The sequence below is a fragment of the Bactrocera neohumeralis genome, chromosome 2 (genome assembly GCF_024586455.1).
Source record: "Bactrocera neohumeralis isolate Rockhampton chromosome 2, APGP_CSIRO_Bneo_wtdbg2-racon-allhic-juicebox.fasta_v2, whole genome shotgun sequence".
NCBI classification, from domain to species: domain Eukaryota; kingdom Metazoa; phylum Arthropoda; class Insecta; order Diptera; family Tephritidae; genus Bactrocera; species Bactrocera neohumeralis.
Genome location: NC_065919.1, coordinates 10,076,864 through 10,103,664, shown reverse-complemented (window position 1 = coordinate 10,103,664; position 26,801 = coordinate 10,076,864). Strand labels below are relative to the sequence as shown.

Sequence of the window (26,801 nt, the reverse complement as noted above, 5' to 3'; positions counted from 1 at the left end):
AAGCATCCAGCGTGGAAGCAAAAAGCTTTACTTTACTTATTCTGCCCACTGTGGCAAACGGTGAACGCTTCGTGCTTCACCTTTTTGTGTGCGTTTGAAAGCTCGGCAATTTCACACGCTGCTACTGGAAGTTGGGCGTATACCTGAAGTAGTTGGGAACTCGTATGATTGACTGCTCAAAGGAAGATCAGTCATAAACACAAATCTACTGTTCTAATATGTGGACTGCAGCGTTGTATTTGTAGGGTTAATGCTTTCTCGGAAAGACCGTTTTGCAATGGGCGACTACAAGTGATTTACTTTTTTCTTAAATTCGTTTAATTTTTGCTAGGTATACGCTGAAGCAGAGTAAACTGTGCGGATAATGCTAGTAATAACGATTATTACAGTTAAGTGTATTCTACAATATTAATCATTATTTTCAATTTGTGCGAAGAAAACGAACGTAAGTGTGGTGATAGTGGTTTTCCCGCTTATCGCAGGAATAATAAGCAAATTACATGAAGTAACTCAATATTTTTTTATTTAAAAAGAAATTTTTGAACTTTTCACTTACATAAGATTTCGAAATTCATCTTTAATAAGCTAAGTGCATATCTATTACTTGGGTGGTCATGTATTTAACGCCAAGAAACGTTCTTTGCAACAGCAAGCGATTTTCGAGAGATTAATGAAAAAATCGAAAATTCTTCGGCTTCGTTTGGAATAGCTGGCGTTCAACGCTTAAATTTAGGCACGCAAAGTATAAGTTACAAATATACAAAATCACAAAATCATTCCCAGCCTTGTTTTACAAATAAATGTGAATTGCATTTCAAAATCCTTTGGAGAAAAGTGCACCGACTGCAGCAAACTAATAATAAATGATCGCAAGCTCACAGGAGCTACTTTTGCCTTCATGCAACCGGTATGTTTGTTTTTATTTGTGTCTCGTACATTTAGCAGACGAAATTGCAAGTGCCGCTGTAATCGTAGCAGCCGCCGCTGGGTGAAAGTAAATAAATTGCAAAATACTCTTGCCAATATTTACTTAGGGGGCGCTAAAGCACGACGCGGGCGCTGAACTAAATCAAGCAAATGGTGGCAAGCGAGCAGGAAAAATATATGCGAGTACATAAATGCCTGTTATAACGGCAAAAGAAGCATAAACATTTAACTGTGGCAGTGCATTGACAGAAACGAACAAGTGAGCCGCTCATATACATAGCTCTGTAGTATGTTTAGTAACTATGTACATACATATATGCACGCTGGTGTGTGCCGCAATAGAAGTGAGCGGTGCAAACACAATCTAAATGAAGTTCAATTTAAACTCAGCTAATTTTGGATGCTGTAACTGTCAGTACAAGTATGCAAATTGTGTGGGAATTGAAATTTGCAAAACTCCGTTTAATTCTTGTGCTTTGAAAGGCGTTAAAATATACTTATTCATAAGCGTCTCTCACAATTAGCACGCCAAAGCAAGAAATACCATAAATACGCATTTTGTATATTAAAATTGATTTTTATGCAAATAGGCGCACATTTCGGGCTTTGGCATGCATATTTGCGTTTATTTTTAACTTTAATGCACTAACTAAAATACCGAACAAACTCGCTGTGTGGACCAAACGTTTGCCTTGCTGCGCAACATCAGCAGCAGCACCGCAACGCGACGACAATGACATTTGCCAAGCTTCTTTGATGTTCAACGCTGTCGCGTTGCTGGTGTGTTGTATTTATTGTTGCATTGTGTAATTATGGCGGCAAAAATGCAAATATTACCACGTCAATGCAGCTGATTGCTTTTGGCGCGAACATTTTTCGAAAGTGCGACTATTAAGTCATACCGGTACACACATACAAATATGTACATACATACATACATATACATATATGTATTATGGAGCGCTTTAATTTACATACATACATATGTGCATATGTGCCTTGCATCTGTCGACAATTTGTTTGCGAATGCACTTGGCTGTCGCCGCAGTAAGCGCCGCAAAAAAGAGGGGGCTCAAAATCGTTTGATTGTAAATTGGCTGCCGCGTTGAAATCGATTCCGAATTTGTTGTAAAAACGAAGATTGAAGTAGAAAACAAAAATAATAATAAAATATAAATGTTGAAGAAATTATGCCGCCAAATTAAAGACTCAAAGTAATCGCTTAGTAAAATTCCTACAATAAGGATGTCAAATACATGCATACATATGTATATCTAAAAATAATTTTCAGAACTCCATACCATTACTATTAAAGCCAAATTACTGGCGACCAGTTTGTGGTCCACACTCTAAAATTAAAGGGAATATTTTTCAACGGTGACAACGTCAAACCACCAAGAGTATAATTTTACGAGATTTTTTTATGAATTATATATTATATATGTATATAAATTAAGAATTTAATCCCAAATATCGAAATTCGAAAAATTAAAAAAAAATTTTCATCCAAATCGGTTTCAAAATAAAAAACTTCAATTTTTGCCTTAAATAAATGAAAATTTTATTGCAAAAATTTAAAATAATTATAAATTGAAAAAATCTCTTTCGAAAAGAAAAATTAAACATTTAATTCTGAACACCGAATTTCGAAAAATTACAAAAAATATTGAAATCCAAAAATCGGTTTCAAAATAAAATATGAAAATTTTATTGACAAATTAAAAAAATAAATTTTAAATCCCAAAAATCGGGTTCGAAATCAAAAATTAAAAATTTTATCCTAAATATCTAAATTCGAAAAGTTCGGTAATTTTCGATCCAAAAATCGATTTCTAAGTAATAAATTTACATTTTCGCCCTAAATAAACCAAATATGAAAATGTTATTGAAAAATTAAAAACAATTTTAAATTTCAAAAATCAGATTTCGAAAACAAATATGAAAAATTTTATCCTAAATACCGGTTTCAAAAATTATAAAAAATTTTCAAAACCAACAATCGGTTTCGAAATAAAAAATGAAAATTTTGTAAAAAAATAGTGTTTCGAAGTCAAAAATGATAAAATTAATCTTAGATACCCAAAAAATACCGAAATTCAAAAAATCACAAAAAAATTGAAATTCAAAAATCGGTTTTAAAGTAAAAAATTAAAATTTTAATCTTAAATACAAAATCAGTTCCAAAAATTACAAACAGTTTTCAAAACCAAAAATCGGTTGCGAAATAAAAGGCTTAAATTTTAGGCTCAAACAATCGGTTTCGAAATAAAAATGAAAATTTTATAAAAAATAAAAAAATAAAGTTTTTATCCCAAAAATACGGTTTAGAAATCAAAACCTGCCGAAATTCGAAAAATTAAAAAAAAATTCAAATCTAAAAATCAATTTCGATAAAAAATACAAAATGTTGCCCTAAATAAAATGAAAAGTAAAAAACAAATTTTTATTTCCAAAAATCGGTATCGTTATAAAAATGTAAATTTGTATTAATCTTAAATAACGGATTGAAAAAAATTAATCACAATTTATAATTGAAAATTAACAAAATTATGTTATTGAATTTTAAATCATTTCGCGCTTGTGAAGTTCATGTTTTACCATTTGAGTTAGTTTTTGAAAAAATAAAGCTTATTTTTAATAGACTATCAACATACTTAAGGATCTTATTTAAATAATATTTTCTTATCTTTTTTAAATTTTATTAATTCTAGCTATAGTATAATTTAGTTTTTCACTTAGTAATATGAAAATATATAAATAATTGCAACTTTTATATAAAAAATATAAATGGAGTAGCATTTTATGAATTAAAAAATATTTTATCAATTTTTAGTTATAATTTTGAGACTAAAAATTAAATTTTTAAATTTTATTTACATTTTCAATTTTACTACCGTTTTCGGATTTATCGATTTTTGAATTTTCCGATTTTTGAATTAAAAAATTTATTTTCAAATTTTCAAACCAAAATTGTACATGAGACACACTTGTTGCTGCTACGACTTTTGAAGAAACCCCGCAGCTTTCGATGCACTCGAATGCACTTACACTAACATAAATATATATATGTATACATTTACAAACGTATGCACTTGCATACACAATGCAAACATATCGACCGGGTATTGAAAAGGCGGCTACACTGCAGCCCACCGTGCACGTGCAGCAATATCAATGGCGAGCCAAGCTGCAACAATTACTGCATGCGGCAGACCAAATGTCGAACACAGCCGGGCAATAAGATAACGGCTTGGAAAAAAGTTGTAAATCTCAAATTGATTATGTGCCGCTCACCAACCGTTCGGTAACTGCCGTCTTTGTCCGTAATGACTGTGGCATTAACCATTGTTGTTATTGCCGGCGATTTGGTAAATATTTTCACTTTTCAGAGTAAAAGTAAAACTGTTACTTGCCACCGCCACTACCGGGTAACAGCAAGCGGCTTTGCTTACTTCACACCACACGTACACTCTTTACACAGCTACTCCGCTCTGCCTCTCTGCCACCACACAGCGATTCATGTGCAATACCCGCCGTTTGCATATACATATAACTACACCCGAGTGTAAATATATATAGTACATATGTATATGCTTCATATGCTATTTGTGCAAATACAAAAGTGTGTTTGTTGGTTTTTGCAATATTTATGAAGTTGCTTTAACGCCGCTGCCCACAGCTTGCTGTGCGGTGCGGTAATCCACGTAAGGTGGAAGGTTGATTTATGTGATTTTCATGCCAGTCACTGTCGCTAAAATAAAAAAGGAAAATAATTAAGATATTGCGTTCCCGACATTTTAATGCTGCGACTTGCCACTTGCCTGCTGTAATGCGCCAGATTCATCGCCGAAATTGGCTCGATTCAATTTTAATAAAAACGTAATTTGACTCATTTCAGTCACATAAAAAGCATCCGTGTGGATTCCAAAGGGTTATATAATCTTCAAAGTAGTGAAAGTCTATTCAATTAGGGGCATTAAACCAGGTTGTTTATACACTTAATACCGCATCTGATTGATTTGTTAAGCAATGAGAATTTGACTAAATTTAAAGAGCGTCGGAAGACGCTTCGTGGTGAAGCAAACTCAAATTAAGAGAGCTCTGCATTCACCGAAACAAATGGTAGTCCAATGGTGCAAAGTCAGGGTTATATGTTGGATGCATCAAAACTCCCCAGCCAAGCTCTTCCAGTTTTTGCCGGGTCATCAAAGATGTGCGTTTTCTAGCGTTGTCCTGATGGAAAACAAACCCCTTTTGTTTGATCAGTTCTGGCTGTTTTTTTCGATTGCTTGTTTCAATCTCATCAGTTGTTGAGAGTAAAATGTAGAATCAATCGTTCGACCAGACTGAAACAGCTCATAGTAGATTATCCAATCCCACTAAACACTCAGCATAACCTTCTGAGTCGTCAATGCTGGCTTTGCGACCATTTTTTGAGCTGAAACCATGATCTTTTTTGCACATTATTGTCGTATTTTATTCACTTTTCGTCTCCTGTTACCATTCGCTTCAAAAATGGTTCGATTTCATCTCGTTTCAGCAAAGAATCGCTGATGTTACTTCGCTCCACTAAATTTTCTACAGACAATGCATGTGGTACCCAAACATCGAGCTTTTTTTTGTAGCCAGCGTTTTTTAAATGGTTCAAAACCGTTTGATGATGAATGTTAAGTTCCTTAGCGATGTCATGGCTGCTTATGTGACGGTCCTGGTCAATATTTTCCATAATTTCATCGACTTTTGCAACGATAGGTCGACCAGAGCGAGGTGCATCTTTCACATCGAAATCGGAGACATACAAGTATGACTGCAACAACATCTATTGACAAAATACGAAAAGACTTTTTCGACTACCGAATATATTCTTAATAGAGTTTCCGACGTTTGCTTCTAGTTGCTAGAAACTTCGCTGCAAACTTAACACACGCTGTTCTGAATATAAAAACCAGGCTTCGACCTAGAAAGACTTTACACTTTCCATTTAAACCTTACACCATACAATTTACTATACAGAAAGAGCTGGCTTAGCTAATTCTAAATCTTAGCAGTGAGTTGAGACCCCATAGATATATAAACTACACGCTCATTTCTAGATAAGGGCACTTGTTAAGCAGTTGTTCGCTCACTCCAGCGATTTAAGTTTAAATTCGGTGCAGTCAACGCCTGTAAATGGTCGCAGCTAGCGACTGTGGCGGTTAGTGTAACTGCCGCAAAAACGTGGACATGACTAACATGACTTTTTTGCCCGTTACCCGTAGTCAACAAACCAGCCAAACAACACACCAAACAATGGTAATAACAACGTCGAAGAGCAGACCACGCCGCAAAACACCGAAATGCACTTGAACTCGTTAATGAACTTTGCTGCCGCAGGCGATGCAACATTTCACGTTGCGATGGTGCGACAGCGCTCAGCCGTGGGTCAAATGCAGCTACGACACGGGCTCGAATGGCCCGAAATCCAGCGCAAGTGTATCACTGTTTCGGCGGCTTTGTGCCAGCTGCAGGGCACGCACGCCGAAGTTTAGACATTCGTTGCGGTCTCTTTTATTGCTGCCATTACAACAGTTACGCGGCCATTGTTGTTGTTTTTGTTGTTGCATTTAACTGCTTGCTGCGCTGGCTGCTTGTCGTCGCGAGTTTTAAAAGAAAATTTTATGTGACCACAGGCCGAAGTGAAATGGTAAGCAAGCGAAGTAGGCGGCGATAAACAAGGCAGCAGCAGCAACAAATGTGACGACGCCTTGCACCACGACTTTACGACTTTAAAGTAGTGCAGCAGTGCACGTGTAGACTGCAATGAGCGCAAATTATGTGTTTCTGGCACTTGGGGGCCTTTGAATATTTCGTGGCTAATTGTTAATTCGTAGGAAATGCGCCCGAGCAATTGCAGTGCAGGGCCAATATAAGGTGACTGGGCTGCGTAATTTGAGTGTGAGAAATGTAATTTAATTTTATTTTATTTTCACAACAATTTTGTACATGTCAAAGCACACACATACATGCACAAACAGCTATGTAAACATAAAATAATAAAAACAAATTAATACGCGTTAATATAAAGAACACACTAGGCTAGAAAGCCTCTCGGCGCCGAGTCATTGCCTTGTACTTGAAATTCAATTCGCGCTTAGGATCGTCGTCCCGCCAATGAGCGCACGAGTTCAGTGGCTTTCCGTTGAAAAGCGACACCAGAGAAGTTACAACAATTGCTTTATGTTCTCTGGCGACACTATGCCACAGATGCAACACTGGGCGGCGGAGCGCCGATCTGTGAGATATGCAACATTATGCGAACATGTTTGGTATTAAAAAGTGAGTGCTGTTGTACAGTGCATTCGAATAAGAATGATATGATTACTTTTCAAAGAAATAAAAAACTTACTAATTGTTAAGGAAAAGGTCGAATGCTGCGATGTTGTTGTTGATATTAAGCTTTCAAGCTAATAAGCCGCTGCCAAGCGCGCAAAAAGGATGCCAGGAAGACTTATTATGAAGCAAACCACTTGCAGTTTTTGAAACTGAATTATGAAGTTTATTCTTATTTACGATGAAAACAATTTTGTCAGTATTTAAGGGTTTCTTCGAGCCAAAAACTGTTTATTTTTTTAAATTTTTTTTTTAAAACACATATTTTATTGAAATTTTTTATTATTCCAATGATTGATTTTACAAAGGTTTGTTGAAAATCTCAAAGCAAAATATTCAACAGTCGTCATTTCAAGCAATTCTTCTGCAAAATGGTCTTCTGCGTGGACCGCAGCACATCTTACAGAATCATTTGAAAAAAAAAGTTTTGGTAAACATTTCTCGAAATTTTTTTTTTTAGGATTTTGTAGGAATCGGGCGAAGGAGAAAAAGTGAAAATTTTAAATTTTGGCAGACGTTTTTTTTTACAAAAAAGCAACATTTTTGGTGAACATTTATAGAATTTTTTTTTTATTTGTTGTAATTAAACAAAACCAATACTTCATGCAAGACTTTGCAAATTATATCTTGAAGAACTGTGCGGCATTTTATTAAGATTGTCTGAGTAGTTCGCGAGAAATCTTGACAGCAGACTTTGAAGATATAATTTCGAGAAAAAGGCGTTTAAAGGCGGCGCACTTAGCCTAGCTAGCCTCGAGCGCACAAGTTTTCAAGACTGTATCTCCGAAACTATACTCGGATCAACTTGAAAATTTAAGACAATATTCTAGAGGTTTTGTTGAGTAGGACAAAAAATTTTGATTTTTTGAAAACTTTAAACAAAATCAATTCTTCATTCAAGACTTTGTATCTTATATTTCAAAGACCTTTAGTTGGCGAGAAATCTAAACAACCGACTTTGAAAGCATAGTTTCGTGAAAAAGGCGTTTTAAGTGACTAAATGGCTGACTGGTCGCCGCAACTACTCAAGACTGATGAAACCGTGTGAACCCTTAAGGCAATGTCTAGAGAAGATGACATAGAGAATTTGATTTATAAATGAGATTTGTTATTTTTTCTAATTTGTAAAATTAATAAGGCAATAATAGCAAGTGTCAGGGTGCCTTGATTTGAAGTAAATACTCGAAGCTTAAGTCAAGGGCTTAAGATACTCTGAATTTTTACACACATAAAACCGTTTTAATTTGCTACACTTTCCAGACTCGCTTCTAGCTATTTTAATACACCTCGTGAAGAATCTTTGACGACGTTAGAACTATTAGTCAAAACCATATGATCTAACTCATGAATCAAAAGCCTTCAAGCAAATGGCTTATTGGCTTATGCCCGTTATGCAAGCTTCCATCCCCTCTCTATTCTTTACACCATAAAAGCGACTGCAAACCACAGCCTGAACCATAAACTACAGCCTGAACGATGTTCAAGTATTTTATGGCATTATTCTATACTTCAGACTGTCCGTCTGTCTGTCGGTCTCTCCACTCATATGCACATCAACAATAGTTTTGCATTCGTATGTCTATTTGTGGCTTTTGTTGTTGCCACCTGGTAGGTTCAACCGCAAATATTTACCTCTGCCATACTCTGCATACCCACACACACACATTTGTATATATATGTACTTATGTGCACTGCATTATACAATTCTCAAAACAAAAACAATAAAGGTATCATTGTTGCTGTCTCCGTTAAAGATATTATATTCTAACAGCGCGCGCTGAGCTATCGAGAAGTCACTCACAGACGCTTGCAGAGCAAACACTTATGGATATAGCACGCAAAATAGGAGAAAATACGACTTTTCCCGCGTCTCCTTAGTTTGCCAGCTAGCAATAAAAGGTAACTACACTCGCTTATTATGACTTAGAATTGCATACCGTGCAACATATCGAACGGACAGCGGCGCAGACAGCCAGCCAAAGCGTAAATGTATCGCTAACTTCCCGCACTGCTACACACTTATGCCTCTACGCATGCGTATATTTACTGCCATTATTGCCATATGTAGTTACATACCTACAATTGTTTTAACATTGCAAAGTGTTGCATATGTGTGTGTGTGCAAGAAATGATGGGCATGTGGTGCAAATACTCAGAACTACAGATACAGATTTACGGTTATGACTTGATTTACTTAGGCCAATCTTGGGCAGCGCGTTGGAAAAACCTCCAGCGTACCTTTGCTGCTACTGTTGTTGTTGGCTTGATTGTTGGGCTATTTTTCTTGCGCATGCGTAACAGTTCACTGACTTCTAACGGCAAGCCTGAGCGTGTGGGGCAACGGCGATTGCAGTTTTGACATTTAGCACTTCCGGGTTCATGAGAATTATGCCTCTTCTTGGGAAAATGCTGAAATGCGCCGAATTTATGAAGCATATAAACCACATAAGTAATTTTAAATAATATAATAAAATGCCATAGACTATATTTTTCTATTTTTAATATGGATTTGATGGAAACTGAAACTGTTGGCAGCCAAAATAATGATGCTGCCTTCACTGGCGGTAACTTTTGGAACTCAAAAGTCAGACCATGATTACCTATTCAAATCTAAATGACCTGCAGCAGTTAGAATTGGTAACTCTAGTGTCAATTTACAAGCAATTTTACGTTGAATCCATCAGCGAAATCAGGGCAACATCGCTCAGTTGCAACTAAACCCAAACTAAGTGAAATTATTTAATTAAAGAGGCTAGTTGTTAAGAATTGCAAGCATATTTGTTGTTATGTTGACTATTTGCTTTCGAAACACCAGCAGCATATCAAATGTTGCAGCCTTGTATTGCTGCCAATTGATTTTTTCTATTTTGCATTGTCTGTCTGGCTCTTGTGTGCCTTATTGCATGCGTCAACTATGCTTCTACAGATTTTATTGACACTTTCCTCATAGACGCTTGAAAAGCCAACTTTCGTTGTTTGTTTTGATTGTGCTTACTTCAGTTAGTTGGCAAGTTGCAACTTCTATTTAGCTTCGAAATTCGTTTAAGAATTGAATGTATGACAAAACTTACTAAAACCAAAGTAAAGAAGCAAGTTGGATTCAAGGTTTTTGAACTACCTGGTGGATTTTCCAATATAGACTATTTAACGTGCCATGCTAAATAATTACTGTTGCAAATAACAGTTCGTTTGGTTTTTGACAGCTATTTTCGAGCGTTTATATTAATACAAAACATGTGCGAACGTGTTGTGGACTTGAGTTTCGCTCGCGAGTTCAATGTGAAATTGGTTAGGTGGCACTAGCGCATGCAAAATGTGTTACAAGGAGGAAAGGCTGCCAGTTTAAGTATAGAGGTCGAAAGACCTTCTATTGTAGACATGTATGTGTATAAAGAGAGATTTTTTGATTATATATTGATGAAAAATTTGTAAAATTTTTTTTTGTAAGTTATTTTTTGATTTTTTGTAAATAATTTTATTTTTTTTTTTTTTTTGTAAATGATTATTATTTTATTTGTAAATTATTTAAATTAATTTTTTTGTAAATTTTTTGTATTTTTTTTATTTTTTTTGTAAATATTTTTTTTTGTAAATTATGTTTTTTTGTAAATTATTTTTTTTTGTAAACTTTTTTTTTGTAAATTATTTTTTTGCAAATTTTTTTTAAATAATTTTTTTTTTCCTTTTTTTTTGTAAATTATTTTTTTTGTAAACTATTTTTTTTGTAAACTATTTTTTTTGTAAATTACTATTTTTTTGTAAATAATTGTTTTTTGTAAATTATTTTTTCTTTGTAAATTATTTTTTTTTTGCAAATTATTTTTTTGTAAATTATTTTTTTTTGTAAATTATTTTTTTTAATTCTGTTTGTTTTGTAAATAATTGTTTTTTTGTAAATTGTTTTTTTTTTGCAAATTATTTTTTTTATAAATAATTTTTTTGTAAATGATTTGTTTTTGCAAATAATTTTTTTTGTGTAAATTATTTTTGTTTGCTAATTGTTTTTTTTTGTAAATTATTTTTTTGATCCACGTAAACACATGCATTTTTTAACGTTTATTAAAAAGCAAGCAAATCCACAACATTCTTTCGTTCAAAAGTGCAATTATTTTGTTGTTGTTGTTGTAATTTGCGTTCAATTGTTGGCGGAAAAAACACAATTAATTGAATGTTACTGTTGCCAAGCAAACAAAAAATTAGTCTGAACAAACTCGTAAGTGATTGAGTAATACAACGGAGAAAAAATCAAAAGACTTAAGCGACAAACTTTCATTCAGATAGGGCTTTTTGTTAGAAACTTCTACAAATTACTACTTCTTGACGTGGTAAAAGGTGAATTTTGATATGTACATTCATGTAAGTAAATATGTTCAGACTTACGTATATATGTATATACAGTTATACATATACATTTGTATAATACATAACTATCATCAACCATATATTGCACTGAATAGGGTATTTTAAATTTGCTACAATGATTTTCAGCATCCAACAGGAAACGACGTAGTATATACATGGTAAATGATATGTATATAAAGCAAACAACAAATATAAATTATCAGCGTGACGAGCTGAGTGGTTTCAACCGTGACCATCTGTATATAAGCGAAATAGTCCCTCATTTTTCGAAATCTCTAACTGAAATTTTGTAAAAGTTCCTTACACCCAGAGAAACTGCTTATTTGTTACAACTGCCGGTATCGGACCATTCTTGCTTATAGCTGCAATACAAACTGACTGTTCAAAGTGAAGTTCTTGTATGGAAAAGTTTGTTATTTGCTAATATATTTGAATGAAATTTGGCAAAGATTGTTGTCAAAAGCAGCGCTCTAATCTCAGAGTATACTATTTAGATCGAACTACTATAACATATAGTGTATGACAGCTGACCATATACTGACCTACAAAAATCAAGATAAAGATACTTTTTATAACCTTTTATGCTATAAAACCTGCATCTATGTAGGGTATTATAGCTTCGATGTTGCCAAAGTTAACTTTTTCTCTTCTTCAAACGAAATATGCATTGTTTCTAATATAACATATAAATGCATACAATAAAAATAATTATTTAAATTAAACTCAACACATTTGAAAGCTGGCTTGCTTAATAAACACCAATAATCAGTTAATCAATGTGTGCTAAGAATAGCGTCATTTACTATTCGCGCGGTAACTCATCTGCTTGTGTGTTCTAATTGAGCTGAAGCAACCTTGCGCCAACTCATTTGTGTGGAGCCTTAAAAGGCTGTACAAACAACGTGCTTGCGTCTGCGCGCTACTAACAAGCAATGCGTTGCAAAAATATAAAATATATAGTATAAAGCAGTAGTTATGGTGAATGATGAATTTTTATTGCCTAATGCATAATTTAGCGCTGACACTGGTTTATGGTGTCTACACCCACTACCATAAGTACGACTCCTACTACCGCTGCCAGTTAGGTTGACCATTTTTGGGCGGTGAGGTTTCACTTTCTGAACAGTGGCTAATGAGTCGGCTGCAAAATATAGCAAAGCAGCATGTGTGCTATTTTTTTTAATTTTTCGTGCTGATTTGCTATTAAGTTTTGTCAAGTCCTGCCTATGCTTAATAAAAATTGACCATAATATTTATAAGGGGTCCACTTGCAAGTGAAAAAACGCCTTTTTGTTTTTTTTTTTTTGTTTTGAAGAAGCATTTTATTTAATAAATAAATAAAATATGAGCATTTGCAGAATTTCATATACTTTCTTTGGCTATTTATTTTAAAAAATGTTGGAATCTCTTAACCTTATAACCGAAAGCCGCTTTTCTGTGATAAATGCACACTTCAGCTAAAAATATTGAAATTATTGTCAAAATCATATTCCTTTGATCATGACTTGCCAGCTATATGTAAGAAGCTCGTGTGAAAATTCGAAGTCGAGCAGTACGATCGTTTCAGTGAACTTTTCTCCTCAATAATTTTTTCAATTAATCTCATATCTCCGAAATGTTTGCGAATCGCTTTAAAATTTTTGGAGAATATTCGAAACAATATGTGAAATCGATTCGGAATGCACCACACCTCGATAATCGAAGGAACCTGTCAACATAACCTTGATTTTTGGCCTGCTGTGAGGTGGTTTTTTTTCGGCTTGGGCTCACTTTTGCCGCAATATTCAGCTAATTGAACTTTTGTTTTGTTGTCATGATATCCTGATAGTCGGAAAATATTGTTTCACAAATTTTCAATTTGAACTAAAAAGTCTTACTATTTTTTGCCCGCAGCTATTTACTTGCTATTTACTTTAAGTATCATTTCAATGTTTTAATTTTTTTTTAGAATTTTCGCAAATTCAATTGACAGTGAAGCTGCTGAAATCCAAAACGTGGAGAAAGTCAGACAGTCATAAATGGAAGTATTTCTAAATATGTATTTACATTTTGCTTTTCATAAAAGAATTCTTAATAATTTCGGCAAATAAAATGACAATATTCTTACACTTCAAATAGATTGTCCCAAATTTTCGCATCAAAAGCTATTGTGTAAATATACTCGTAAGCACATATCTCTGTGTAACTAAGTCAACAAAAGCCTCTTTATATGCGGCTTTCGCATTTTACGCCGGCTAATTGCTGTGCGTTCCATGCTTTTATTGTGTTTTGTTTGGTCTTTACATTTTAACATTTTTATTCGCCAACACAGTTGTCAATTGTGGCAGGTACGCGCTTATGCATACATATGTATGTGTGCGTATTTGGCTAATAGCAGCACATGCACCCATTGACACTTCATTTACTCTTTGGACCAATGTACTGAGTGTGGACTGGTGAACTGAGTCTGTCAGTAATTTAGTGATAATGTTACTTGACCTTAATATCAGTAGTGTAATAAAACGGTAAAAAACAACAACAAATAATACAACTATATGTGTTTGTATGTTTCTGTGTGTGTGTGTGTGTGTAGAAATAAAATAACTTAATTTGCGCAATTAAAGTTCAAAAGGTTGTACTCTTATATGAGAGGTGATTGTTTTTTTAGTGTTTGTATGTCAACGCATATGAAACGTGATTATGTGGCACACTTAGTGATATAAATAGAGTACATACATACATATGTGTGGGTATGTTACACTATTCAACATATTAAAGTAAAATTTTCCGACTGATGTGCTAAGAGGTCTGTGGGGTTTTTGAGTTGTTTGGACTTCAAATTTTTTATTTATTTTTAATTTTAGTGAATGGTGCTACTTTGACTCCTACACCCCTTGACCAAAAACAAAAAAATTCTACGGTTTTGAAAATCTGTTTATCATTTTCAGTTTTAGCAACCCAAAATTAACAAGAAATAGCGTCAAACATCACAATCGACTGTGAACTAGTGTTTTTATACTGTCTGACTGCCGGCCTATCTGTAGATACGCGAACTAGTCCTTCAGTGTTTGAGATATCGATATGAAATTTTGCACACGTTCTTACTTCCCTAAGAAGCTGATTATTTGTCGGAACCACCGATATCGGACAACTATAGCATATAGCTGCCATACAAACTGAACGATCAAACTCAAGTACTTGTATGGAAAACTTTTTTAAATGAAGAGATATCTGCATGAAATTTGACATGAATTATTGCTCTAGACAACGAAACAATCTCTCATGAAATCGTTCAATTTGAATCACAATAGCGTATAGCTGCCATACAAACAGATCAGTATATATCCAGTACTTGTATGGAAAGCTTGTTTATGTGACGAGATATCTTCACGAAATTTGGTGTGTATTATTTTTCATAATAATACTACAATCTTCGAAGAATATGTTCAGATTGGACCGTTATAACATATAGCTGCCATACAAACTGAACGAACAAAATCAAGTGCTTCTATGGAAAATTTTTTTATATGAGGAGATATCTTCATGAAATTTGGCACTGATTATTATCCAAGACATCTAAACATTCTCTGATGAAATTGTTCAGTTTGGACAACAATAGCGTATAGCTGACATACAAACAGACTGTTCAAAACCGCGATATACATTTTTTTATACTCTTTAATGCCATAAGAAATGCATCTATGAAGGTTATTAAAGCTGCGCTGCAACAAAAGTTAACATTTTTCTTGCCTTTTTTACGATTTCAGCAAAACGAATGGGCAAATTGTTTCAAAATGTTCAATAAAGCGCAGCAATAATTTGATATATATATGAATATAATTATATATGAATGTAATTACTCTTACCCCTGCATGCATAAGTATGTATGCACATACAATATATATGGGTTCGTGCTAGAAAAGTGACTTTGGTACGCGCATGCGCCACGACAATTTTCCAGCATTACCATATATTACTCACCATAGACTTTGCTCGCATGCGCACAATATTAAATACCCATATTTGCCATTATATGCTGATATTATGTGGGATCAAGCGTGGGCGGTTAATCTATTTAAGTAGCTCCGATGCAGTTGGCACTAAGCCAAGTTCACACATAAAATTACTCCAGATACAGCTGTAAATCGAACAGTTGTTGAGTAGAAAGCGCATTTTTCTTGGCGACGATGTAAAAAGGAAGAGCCAAATGCATAAATTCACTGAAAGTATGCGCATGCGCAGACAATGGTGCAGAAATGAGGAAAACGCATTTGCAATTAGCACAAGCGCCGCGCATGTCCTACGAGTGTGTATGTGTGTGGGAAAAAGTCGAATGAACGCATGCATGGAAATAATCGCATGAATGAGGAGACCAAACAATGCCTGTGCTGCCATAAAAATATGAATATTCTACATACGCATATCCATACCTACATAAGCACATTATTATTAACTTATATACATATATATGGTATATGATTGTTCAAATATTTTTGCTTTTGTATGCCAATAATTATTGGCCGCTGAATCAAACGACCGACAAGCAAATAGATATTTTTCAGTTTTTTTTTTGGTATTTGCTTAACAAACATCGTTTAACAACGCAGAACCACTCAAGTTCATCTTCTCGGCGCGTTTGCTGCTCTGCGAGTAAATCATCAGCGATAATTCATTGCAAAACCGCCAACTTGTTGTGATCATAAATGCTTAAATTTACATATGTACACGCTCGTTATGTATACAGTGTATGCATGTTTTATGCGATTTTTTTGTGGCGTGCCAATATTACGCTTATTAAAGGTGGCTATGCAAAGTACCTTGACATTTTTTCAGTTTTACTAATTTTGTTTACTGCTTTTCCACACATCAATCTCTCAAGCTTTCTGCAGTGCAGCTTATACATAAATTAATAATGCCAAGTCAAGTGCATAAGTATGTACATATGTATGTGCATATATTTTTCATATGCCTGTAATGTAAGCAAATTAAATGTTTGTGTTAAACTCACCACTTTTCAGTCACGAAAACGCAGAGTAGGCTTATTATTTTTTTTTTTTTAAATTTGCAAGAAACAATTATGTTTTTATGAAACGTTTATTTTATTTACAAGTGATTTATAATAAGAAAATAAGTGTTTGTAGCATGAAATGTTCATGATTGAAGAATTATGCCAATATAAGGGGCACACGCACTGTCAAGCTCAAAAATTGCGTGCTTTGGGATTGAAGACCAAACAAAACAACTTTATCAATTGCTTAAAAATTTTAAAGGCATATTTCTACATATTTTAAGCATACTCGTACATGGTGAAATATTTGAAAAAAATATTAAATATTTAACAAGTTTAACGTGACTTCCAACGGCACCTAAACAAAATGTTCCTCTACTGCTGCAGTGATTCGACCTTCTCTATGAATGAAAAGTTTTCTGTTCGAAGATATTGTTCTTACAATGACTTACGGTCAAGAAAAAAATTTTATAAAATGAAAAAAAAAAAAAAAAAAAAACTATTGATTTTTACCAAAAACTGGTATGGGAACTCTCACCAAAGGAAGTGCTTTAGCTCTACGAAATCGTAGTCAAGCCAATTATGTTCTATGGTGTATTCGTCTAGCGAAGAGGCGCTCGAAAAGGCTACACTTGCTAAGAACCTTGAGAGTTCAGAGAGCGGCTCTCATCGGCATCTTCGGTGCACTACCGACTACAACAACAATAATACTTAATGCCGTTTTTAAAATAGCAATCGTGGACGTTTCCGATAGTTTTATTACTGCGAAGTGTACTCTAAGGCTTTGGCAAGCTGACTATATGAAGAGATTCGAACAAGGACACTCCGAAAATCTCTACTCTTTCAATTGCATTACTGAAAACTTGGATCACTGCGTCGCAGAGGCCACTCGGGGCGGCTTTTTCTCTGCTCACACGCCAACGAAGGAGATGTGAATGGGAAGAAGTCGTTGCGGAAGAGGCGCAGTGAGCTGCACAGAGGATTCGAGGCTAAGAGAGAAGATTGGAGGTGAAGTTTTACGTAGGAACTCTCCGTTAGTTTTAACTTATTATAAGACTACTGGATCACTGAAGTGTTTTTCAGGCAGAAATGGCTATTATCAAGGTGGCTGCAGACATACTGCTACGAAGTGCAGCCTTTTCTGGCAGGTGGGCATTTATTCCAACAGCAGTGCGGTAATACTTGCGTTAAACACGGTAACTATGTATTCTAAGCTATTCAAGCAGTGTCGGTCCTCACTAGAAATAACATCAAGCTACTTCATCATCAACTTGTTTGCGTGCCTGGTTACAGCGGAATCGCTAACAACTGCAAAGCTGATGAACTAGCGAAAACGGGGCACCCTTACCCCGCTCATATCGAAACGGAACCGCGTTTTATTTCCATTGGCGTCTTGCATTCTACCACTAGACTAATGGACTTCGCGTGGGCTTAGCAGGCACTGGTCGACAGCCATTTGCTCTGTAACTGGGAGGATCATCTGACCTAGAGAAGAACACAAGAGAACTTTACTTGAGTAAAGATTTTCTAGCCCAAATTGTATACAGTAAGGCTTAAAATCTTGTCGGATTAGTGTTTGATGGAGGCTCAGGTGGGTACATCCAGCTACTTTATTTTACATTGTCCTGCCTTTGCAAAACTGAGGCCGAAATATGTCGGTAATCTTATCTTCGGCGAACCAGAAGACATAACAGAAGCTGATATTGCTCTTTTCAACCAAATTGTGACGAGCCCAAAGCTCTTTGTCGATCTATAAAGATCTTATAATCCAGTAAATAGGAGTTTATAGGTACCACAATTGACCTACGTTCGAAGTTGTACAAATGTGATCTTTCGCAGGATCGATTACTTTTGGTCAAATCACAAAATTGGTTAGTCATTGTATGAAGAACAATGAAAGGAGCACGTAAAAGGGTACTGTATATCTCGGTACCAGCACAAATTCCACCGAAAATCTAAACTTGGTGATCAAGCGCAGAGTACTGCTACCAACAGGTGCTATTTTTTATATTTGAAAAACAAATCCCTGCCTCAACGAAGAAAAATTACGCTCTTTAAGTCTCTCGAAGAATATCGAAGAAGATAGAACCGCAAAGTGTATGTATTTCTAACGGCGAGATGGTTTTAGTCAAGCGCAATCTAACGAATGCGCTGGTTTGATCGTGTCGTATGCATGGAGATGATGCTCCAGCGAATCTTTTGGATTCAAGGCTTTTGGGCGGGCACTGGAAAGACCAAGTCCATAGAGACTTGTGAGCACTTCGGATGTACAACCGGCGTGATCTCGTTCAGTATAGAGGCAACTGGCGAAGTTTTGTGTTCTAGGCCCAGACCGGCCCACGGTTGTTGTCTCTACAAATTATTTCATCTGATATGCTGTATTGTTGTTGCTGTAATAATATTACTAAATATTGCATATTGAAATTTACTGCAGTTATAAATAGAAGAGATAGAGTAAAACCTTATAAATATACATACATATATGTTTGTTAGGGTAAGCAAAAAAAAAAACTTTGCAACAAAAACAACACCAAGCAATGCATTACTAAAATTTTCAGCTATTTTGCATATTTTCGCATGTGATTGCTGCAGCAAAATAAACAACAACTTTGTTGTTGCATTAATTTACAAGCGATAAACTGCCCAAATAGATTTATTGTTTCAAATTTACGTGCCGTTGTTGCATGTATGCCATGTGCAACATGCCATTGTCCGTCGCTCGGCGCTGTCTACTGTCAATCACAGGCAAAAGCCCAAACACACTTAATGCAGACAGTTGAATAAGAATGGCAATAGCTGACAGTCCAAGTACTCGCATATGCAACAACAAGAACAACAACAACACACACGCATGCTCGCGAGCCAAAGGTATACAAGAGGTGTTTATTTCAAATTCACCTGGAAATTGTGTGGGTGTTCGTTGTAACATAACCAACTTACAGCAATAAAAACAACAAAAACAACAATAGTAATAATAACGTTTGTAAGTAGGCAAGGTTTGGGCTAATAACGGAAAATAGTTTGAGGAAAGAAAAAGCCAGTTCGCATGCGCCAAATGCGGATATGTGGCAACTGGCAAATTTCAATCATAAACCCTCCACAAGCCACACACACACACACCAAACACACAGATACGTGGAGTAGCGGTGTGTGTTTGTGTGCGTTTGTTGAAGGAAATCGCTTTGACTGGCAATGGCGAAAATGCGAGTCAAATGTTTGCATTTACAATTCAATCATCGTTTCAACAATCAACGTTCGGCGGCAGGCGGTCGGTGCTTGGCGGTCGACGTGCGAGCCGTGGCAGTCAGCAGCGTGGCGTTGAGGTCTGCGATTGATGGAATTGTGGCAGACGCCGTCAGAGTAGGCGTCCGCCGCATTGGTTTCCTACTTTTTTCCGCTTCGGCCGCAGCTGCCGCATGCAATGCAAACGAGTCTTCAAGCTTACGGTACCTCATTTTCGTTGCAAGTAGCTGCTGCATCACGCTGCATTGGGCAATTTTCCGTCGATTGATCGGCTTGACTGCCATCTTGACTTACACTCTGCATAGCTGCCTTAATGGAGAGTACCACGTGCACATGTGTGTGTGTGAGTGTGTGAATTTCGTAATACTATACTACTATTATTATTAGGTTTTCATTTAATGACTTCAAAATTATGCGAATTGTTATTTTCCATTATTTATTGATATTTGTGCACCTTCAAAATGTTGGTGTCATATTAATGCTTTGAGATTTTTAATTGCAATTGGATTTTGAATGACGCATCTCTTCGTGGCACATAATCGTTTTATATGTATATGTATGTGGTTTTGTTAAGCCTGTGATGTCATACATATGTGTAAAAATTTAGTGAATCCGATGTGAGCTTGCATTACATAAATGCTTGTTGCAACTACTACGAGCGTTTTTAATGCTGCATCGATCCTTGGAATCCTTACTCTTATAGGTATATATACAAAGTTTCTTGCAATCTTCAAGGAGACCAAAATATATTGAAATCCTGAATGTTGTGGCAATATATCAGAGGCGGATCCAGAAATAGTTTTTTGGGGGAAATAAACATTTACTTCAGATATGATGATTATTATATTAATTATAGTAGTCTTTATACAGTTTGAAAATATTTCATTGCAATGTATAATACTATAGTCAGTTGGTGTGTTGAATATAAACATTTCACAAAACAAAACCATATGGGCCAAGTTTCGAGAATTTTTCGAGAGCTTCTTTCGGAGTGACTTCAATGTCATGATGCGTGTACAGCAACGCCAGACCGATCAATCTATCTTGAAGCATGTTCGTCCTCAGCCACACTTTTTGCGGCGAAGTGTCGAAAAAGACTGTTCAGAGCTCGCATTCGTCACAGGAAGTGTGCAGAATATGCGAAGAAAACTATGAATTATGGGGCATAGGTGTACATCGCAGTTCTTCAACGTTTCCAATGTAATAAGTAGTAGGTAACTTGTTGTTTTTTGACTTTTTCTTCTGCCCAAAACGACACTGTCAGTGCTCAAGTTCACATTTGAGATTCAAACGTCGCATGACGTTGTTATTATCCAAAAGTCATTTGAATCTACATATCTGTCAAGCAGACAATAAGATTTTTCATTTCTTCAGTTTTCAAAGCACATACTTTTTCTGACTCACTCAGTTGAACTCAGTTGAAATCCATCCAATAATTCTCCAGAAAAGCGCATCTTCAAATCTTCGCCGATTGTACACCAACAGAGGAATGTACACTTAGATTCTGTAGTATTCTTCGCAAGTTCTCATGCAGAAATGTTCGCATTTTGTTTGTCAGCCGCAGATTCTTGATTTTTCTTCGTCAACTTTCAGTTCTGCCGTCATTTTAAATGATCATATTTGATGTCATTGTCAGATCGATCGATTTTTCTCAAGAATCACGCTGAGTGAATGAATTAGAGTTAGAATATCACTTTGGCGAAAAGTCCCAATTATAAATTCAAATTAGCACATGACTGGGATAAGTATCGGTGCTTGTCCTATTACTTCATAATTTTTCAGAGGAGTAAAATTATTAGTAAGCCATTTAGCCCTTTGGGGAGGAGGACGAAATATCCGTCTCTGAATCCGCCACCGAATATATACACCGCCAATCTATAGAATACTTATGTAGGTAGATTTAAATTATTAAATATACAAATTTATTAGAAAAATTACATAAGTAAATAGGGGAGTCAAAATGAAGGCAGAAGTGGGATTGCTTGCATTCAGAAAAGATTCTTTACTGCTTATATAGTCATTTAGCTTATTTATTAGAACCATTACATATTATATGTATATATATGTTTAGACAATTTTTTCAGAATGCAAAGCAAAGAAAATAATTTCACAACAATTTGTATAGCAGCAATGCTATAGTATACCGATCCAATAATTTTATTCGGATATAGTAACATTGCCTTGGACAATAATTCAAGTGAAATTTTGTGAAGATATCTTGTCAAGTAAAACAGAACTTTTTATATACGGACTTGACTTTGATAGGGCATCTTGATGGAAGCTACACGCTGTAGTAAATGGATAACGACGGTTTCGAGGAATGGTAAGCTTCTTGTGGTGCAAAGAACGTGTGCAAAGTTTCAGATAAATATCTTGAAAAGTGAGGGAATATTTCTGGTATCAAGAGGCGGGTGGATTGATCAGATGAAAAATAATATTAATAAAATATGCCATTATGATATTTTCAGACAGGCTTTATGTATGTATATTCAACTAAAACTTTTAGTTTTTGAGATGTGATATTCTGCTTGTAAGCAAGCGATAAAACGTTGGTATCTTGACTAAAATATGATACGTAATTTGTTCGATTTATTTTTAAAAACTATATACCCAATTATTTTTATTGTTTTTTTTGTTGTTATTTCCGTAATGCCAGCCCTTGCTAATCTATTATTTCTCGCTTAATTGCCTTTGCAGGTGAAAAATCTCAAGGATATTGAGCTGATCAACAATTCAAACATTTTTATACAAAGTAATATTAACTCGACGGCGCCGACGACAGGCGCAACAAAGGATAACGGAGAAACAACAACAAATGCAAACAAAATACTCACTCATTCACAAAGCAATCTCAAATTGCAACCACTGCAAAATGTTAGTTTTAATTTAAATGTAAATGTCGACGATGAACAAATTCACAACAACAGCAACAACCACATAACGTCAACCATTAACTCATCACCATCAACAACAACAACAACAACAACAACAACAGCTACAACCACACATAATGCGATTTGTAACAATTTACTAAAAACAACAACAACCCACAATGCGAATGGTAACAATTTACTAAAAACAACAACAACAAGATGTGCACCTTTGGAAGTGCATAGTGCGAGCGTGCAATTGATGAAGCCGCTTGAAGCAGCGGCGATAGAAGTGCAGCCAATTGATAAATTAGCAGCAACTACAACAAATTCGACAATTGTAGACAACATGTGTACAACAACAACAGTCACTTCAACAACAACACAAACGGCGAACGGAGATGAGCGACACCACAATGATAGAATGCATGACGACCGAATGAAGGTAAAGTATAAAGCAATACAGGCACACACACACACATATATATGTATATATAAACACACATACACACATTCTATGCATAAATGCAGACACTTTAGCACTGAATAAGCGCCTCATATGATATTTACAATTTCGTTGACCATTCTCCACTTGCAGGATAACAACTCCGACTCGGACTCGGCGCTCTCATCTGCCCCGCCATCGATAAGCCCACAGCCGCCACCGGCGGGCCTGGACACAGCCGATATCTGGCAAATGGTGAGTACGCAGTCAAACGCTAAATTGTTCAAACAAAAACAAAAAGAAGAAAGCAAATGCAAAAGACCGTTGAAAAACGTGTATTTTAGCTTCGTTTCGTAAACAAGTTTTGGGCTGTGAGGCTTTTGTTTAGCTTTAAAAATACCAATGCGCATATAAATAAACGTGTGTACTTACATATGATTAGCGTTGCTCATAGCAGAAACACAAAAGCAAAAGTGCATATTTGTTGTTAGCGTTTTTTGCCCAAGCAATTTGAGTACTAGTGTCTTCTGCGATGCCGCCGCCGCCGCAGCGCCCAATTTAGCCCGATGATAATGCACTTCAAGCGACTTGCATTGACACACTTTATGCCGTAGTTCCGCTTAACCGTCTAACCATCTGTAGTTTTTATCGCGACTATGCGCTTTCGGCACGTCTCTAGGCCTTTTCGGCGCGCTTTGGCAACCGCCAACAACAAAAGCAGCACGCATTCATATTTCATTAATTCAATAAATTATGCTTAAAAGGAAATAAAAAACATTATGATTTGCCATTCCCTTTCCCATTGCTCAGACTGATGCACGTGTTTTTGTGTGAAGATGAGCTTGCAATTGCCTTTAAGAGCAGTTAAGCACATAATTTTGCTTTGCTTCTTGTACAAAATGGGAAATCTTGTAAAACTGCTGCCTGGATCGCCTGTATTTGTGTCATACTTTCGATTAAGAATTAATTTTTACCCAGATTTCGTTTCGAAAACAACAACTTAAATCTAGAGATACATATTTATAATGTTCTGTATATGAGATTAAATCTCTCGTCTCAACACTGCTCCTCAGCACCGAGTTTTACAATTAGTTGACAACGCTAGAGACATTATTCCATCATTGTAAAACTTTTCTGGTTTCTCGGCGCAAACTGCGACAAGTAATTTCACAGGCTTCTCTTGAAGCCAACTTTACTCCATTAAGGGAGTTCTATATTAACCGAAACAAATGGTGGTCCGATGGTGCAAAGTCAGAGCTATATGGTGAATGCATCAAAACTTCCCAGCCAAGCTCTCCCAGTTTTAGCTGAGTCATCAAAGATGTACTATATGTGGTCTAGTGTTGTCCTGATGGCAAACGAAGCCCTTTCTGTTGATCAGTTCTGGCCGTTTTTTCGATTTCTTGCTTCAATCTCAACAGTTGTTGACAGCAAAATGTAGAATCAATTGTTCGACCAGGCTGGAGTAGCTCATAGTGATGATTCCTTTCCAATCCTACCAAACACTCAGCATAACCTTTCGAGGTTGACAATCCTGGCTTTGTGACCATTTGTTGAGCTTTACCACGCTTGGACCATGATCTTTTCGCACATTATTGTCGTATTTGATGCACTTTTCGTCTCCTGTTAAAATTCGCTTCAGAAATGGTTCGATTTCATTTCGTTTCAGCAAAGCATCGCAGAAGTTAATTCGATCCATTAAATTTTTCACAGACAATTCATATGGTGCCCAAACATTGAGTTTCTTTTTGTAGCCAGTCTTTCTTAAAATGGTTTGATGATGAATGTTAAGTTCCTTGGCTGCTTATGTGACGGTCCTGGTCAATCTTTTCTATAATTTCAGCGATTTTTTCAACGATAGGTCTACTAGAGCGAGGTGCATCCCTCATTTATGGGTTGCAACATTACGCCCTGAATGAACAAACTCCAGTTTTTTTACATATAGAAAACTTCTTCGTATCACATAAAATGTAGTTATATATATAAATTATATGTTTCATCCACATCTTGATTCTTATATTTTAACATTATGCCAAAACTGCCTCTTGGAAAAGATACTTTTGCGGCTTTTATAGGCGCCGATAGATTTTGCGTAATCAGTGGGGCAATAATTCTGGATTTTGTGCTTTTGCTTTGCTAGAAGTTTTGTTAAACTGTTTGTTGTTTTTATTTCATTGGTGATTGCGCACGCATAGTACTGGCGTCTGAGCAGTTGGAATGACGACAGACGCCGAGAAATGCGCTTAATGCAGCCTGCAAACTAGCGCCTCACACACACAGCCTTGCAATGAGCCCAGCATTAGTATTTCAGTTTAGTCCAAGCCGCTGGACTAACGAGCAAATGACCACACCAAGTTAATGACAATTTTTATGATTTCGCCTTAATGAACTCGCGACGCTATGTTGGAGTTGAATGTGCACAAAATATAGAGAGACGTATTCACTCTAGCGGACTACGGGTAACGTAATACGCTCATTGGAGGATAAAAAGAATTTTAAGCGCTCGTAAAAAGTCCATTTGGTGTGCTGCACACACAAGTGGCCACACCCATTTTGTTGCACTTGAACTTTCCGAAATCTCACGTTTTATGTCATTTTTTATGCTTTGGCTAGTTGACTTACATAACGCTTATTTCAACGCTTTGCAGATTCGCACCTACAGCACCGACTTGCAGAAGCTGCAGAAAGATAATGAAATATTGCTGAAGGAAAACGAACACTTGCATGCGGAACTGAATTTGGCCAAGGACCACATACTCGACGCCGAGAAGTCAACCTTGGAGGTAAGTTGTGTCAATGGCTTTGTTTAATTTTCGCGCATTAAACCTTTGAGTTTCGTTTACTTGCAGTTGAATAATAATGCGGCATTACAACAGCTTATGTTGCGCATAAAACAACTTGAGGAGCAGGAGCATCAGCTGAGCACGGAGGCGGACGAGTTGCGTGAGCAGAATGAACTGTTGGAATTCCGCATACTTGAGCTGGAGGAGAACAATGACAAGGTGAGTGCAGCCTAAAAGTATGCTACGCTTAATAAAGCGTATGAGATATAGAACGGAAATGAACGCCTGTTTGTAGGCCACAGCAAAGTGTAAATACACGGAAAGTGAAAATGTTTATTGTCATTAACATTCTTTGGGTTAACAGCGAGATGTAAACTGTTAAAAAGTGATAAGTTTACATAGCGTAATACTTTTCGAGTTACACGTGTTACAAATTTATGAATTGGTGTTGTTTTTTTAATTCAATTTTACCAAAAATTTTTTAAATTCATTTTTTTTTTAATTAAAAAGATAAATAATTTTTAATTAAAAAAAAATTAACTAAACAAATTTTTAGTCTGTCAAAATTTGATTTTTGATCCACCCAAAATACTGTTAAAAATTCATTGTTAGTTTTTGTATAAAAAGGAAAAGATTTGGTAGTAATCGGAGCATTTGTCTTAAACGCTGAAGCACATTTGAAAAATGTAGTTTTGAGAAAAACAGTCAGGTGTAGTCAGAGACATAACCCAATGGCAACTTTAATTAATTTTCTCCACAGTAAATAATTCTTATTTTATAAAAGTAACAACACTGTCTCATTAAATAAGGTTTCG

The 26,801-nt window shown here is 35.8% G+C and overlaps 1 protein-coding gene across 4 annotated transcripts in view; it reads left to right on the top strand.

Moving 5' to 3' along the window:
- The window catches only part of LOC126767817 (putative leucine-rich repeat-containing protein DDB_G0290503), a 139,421-nt gene that overhangs the window by 85,644 nt on the left and 26,976 nt on the right, over positions 1–26,801 (top strand). For all 4 annotated transcript variants that reach the window (XM_050485468.1, XM_050485469.1, XM_050485467.1 and 1 more), the window contains 4 exons: positions 22,586–23,203; positions 23,357–23,458; positions 25,852–25,986; positions 26,053–26,205. In XM_050485468.1, coding sequence (XP_050341425.1) covers positions 22,586–23,203; positions 23,357–23,458; positions 25,852–25,986; positions 26,053–26,205 — 1,008 coding nt within the window. The remainder of the gene's footprint in view (positions 1–22,585; positions 23,204–23,356; positions 23,459–25,851; positions 25,987–26,052; positions 26,206–26,801) is intronic.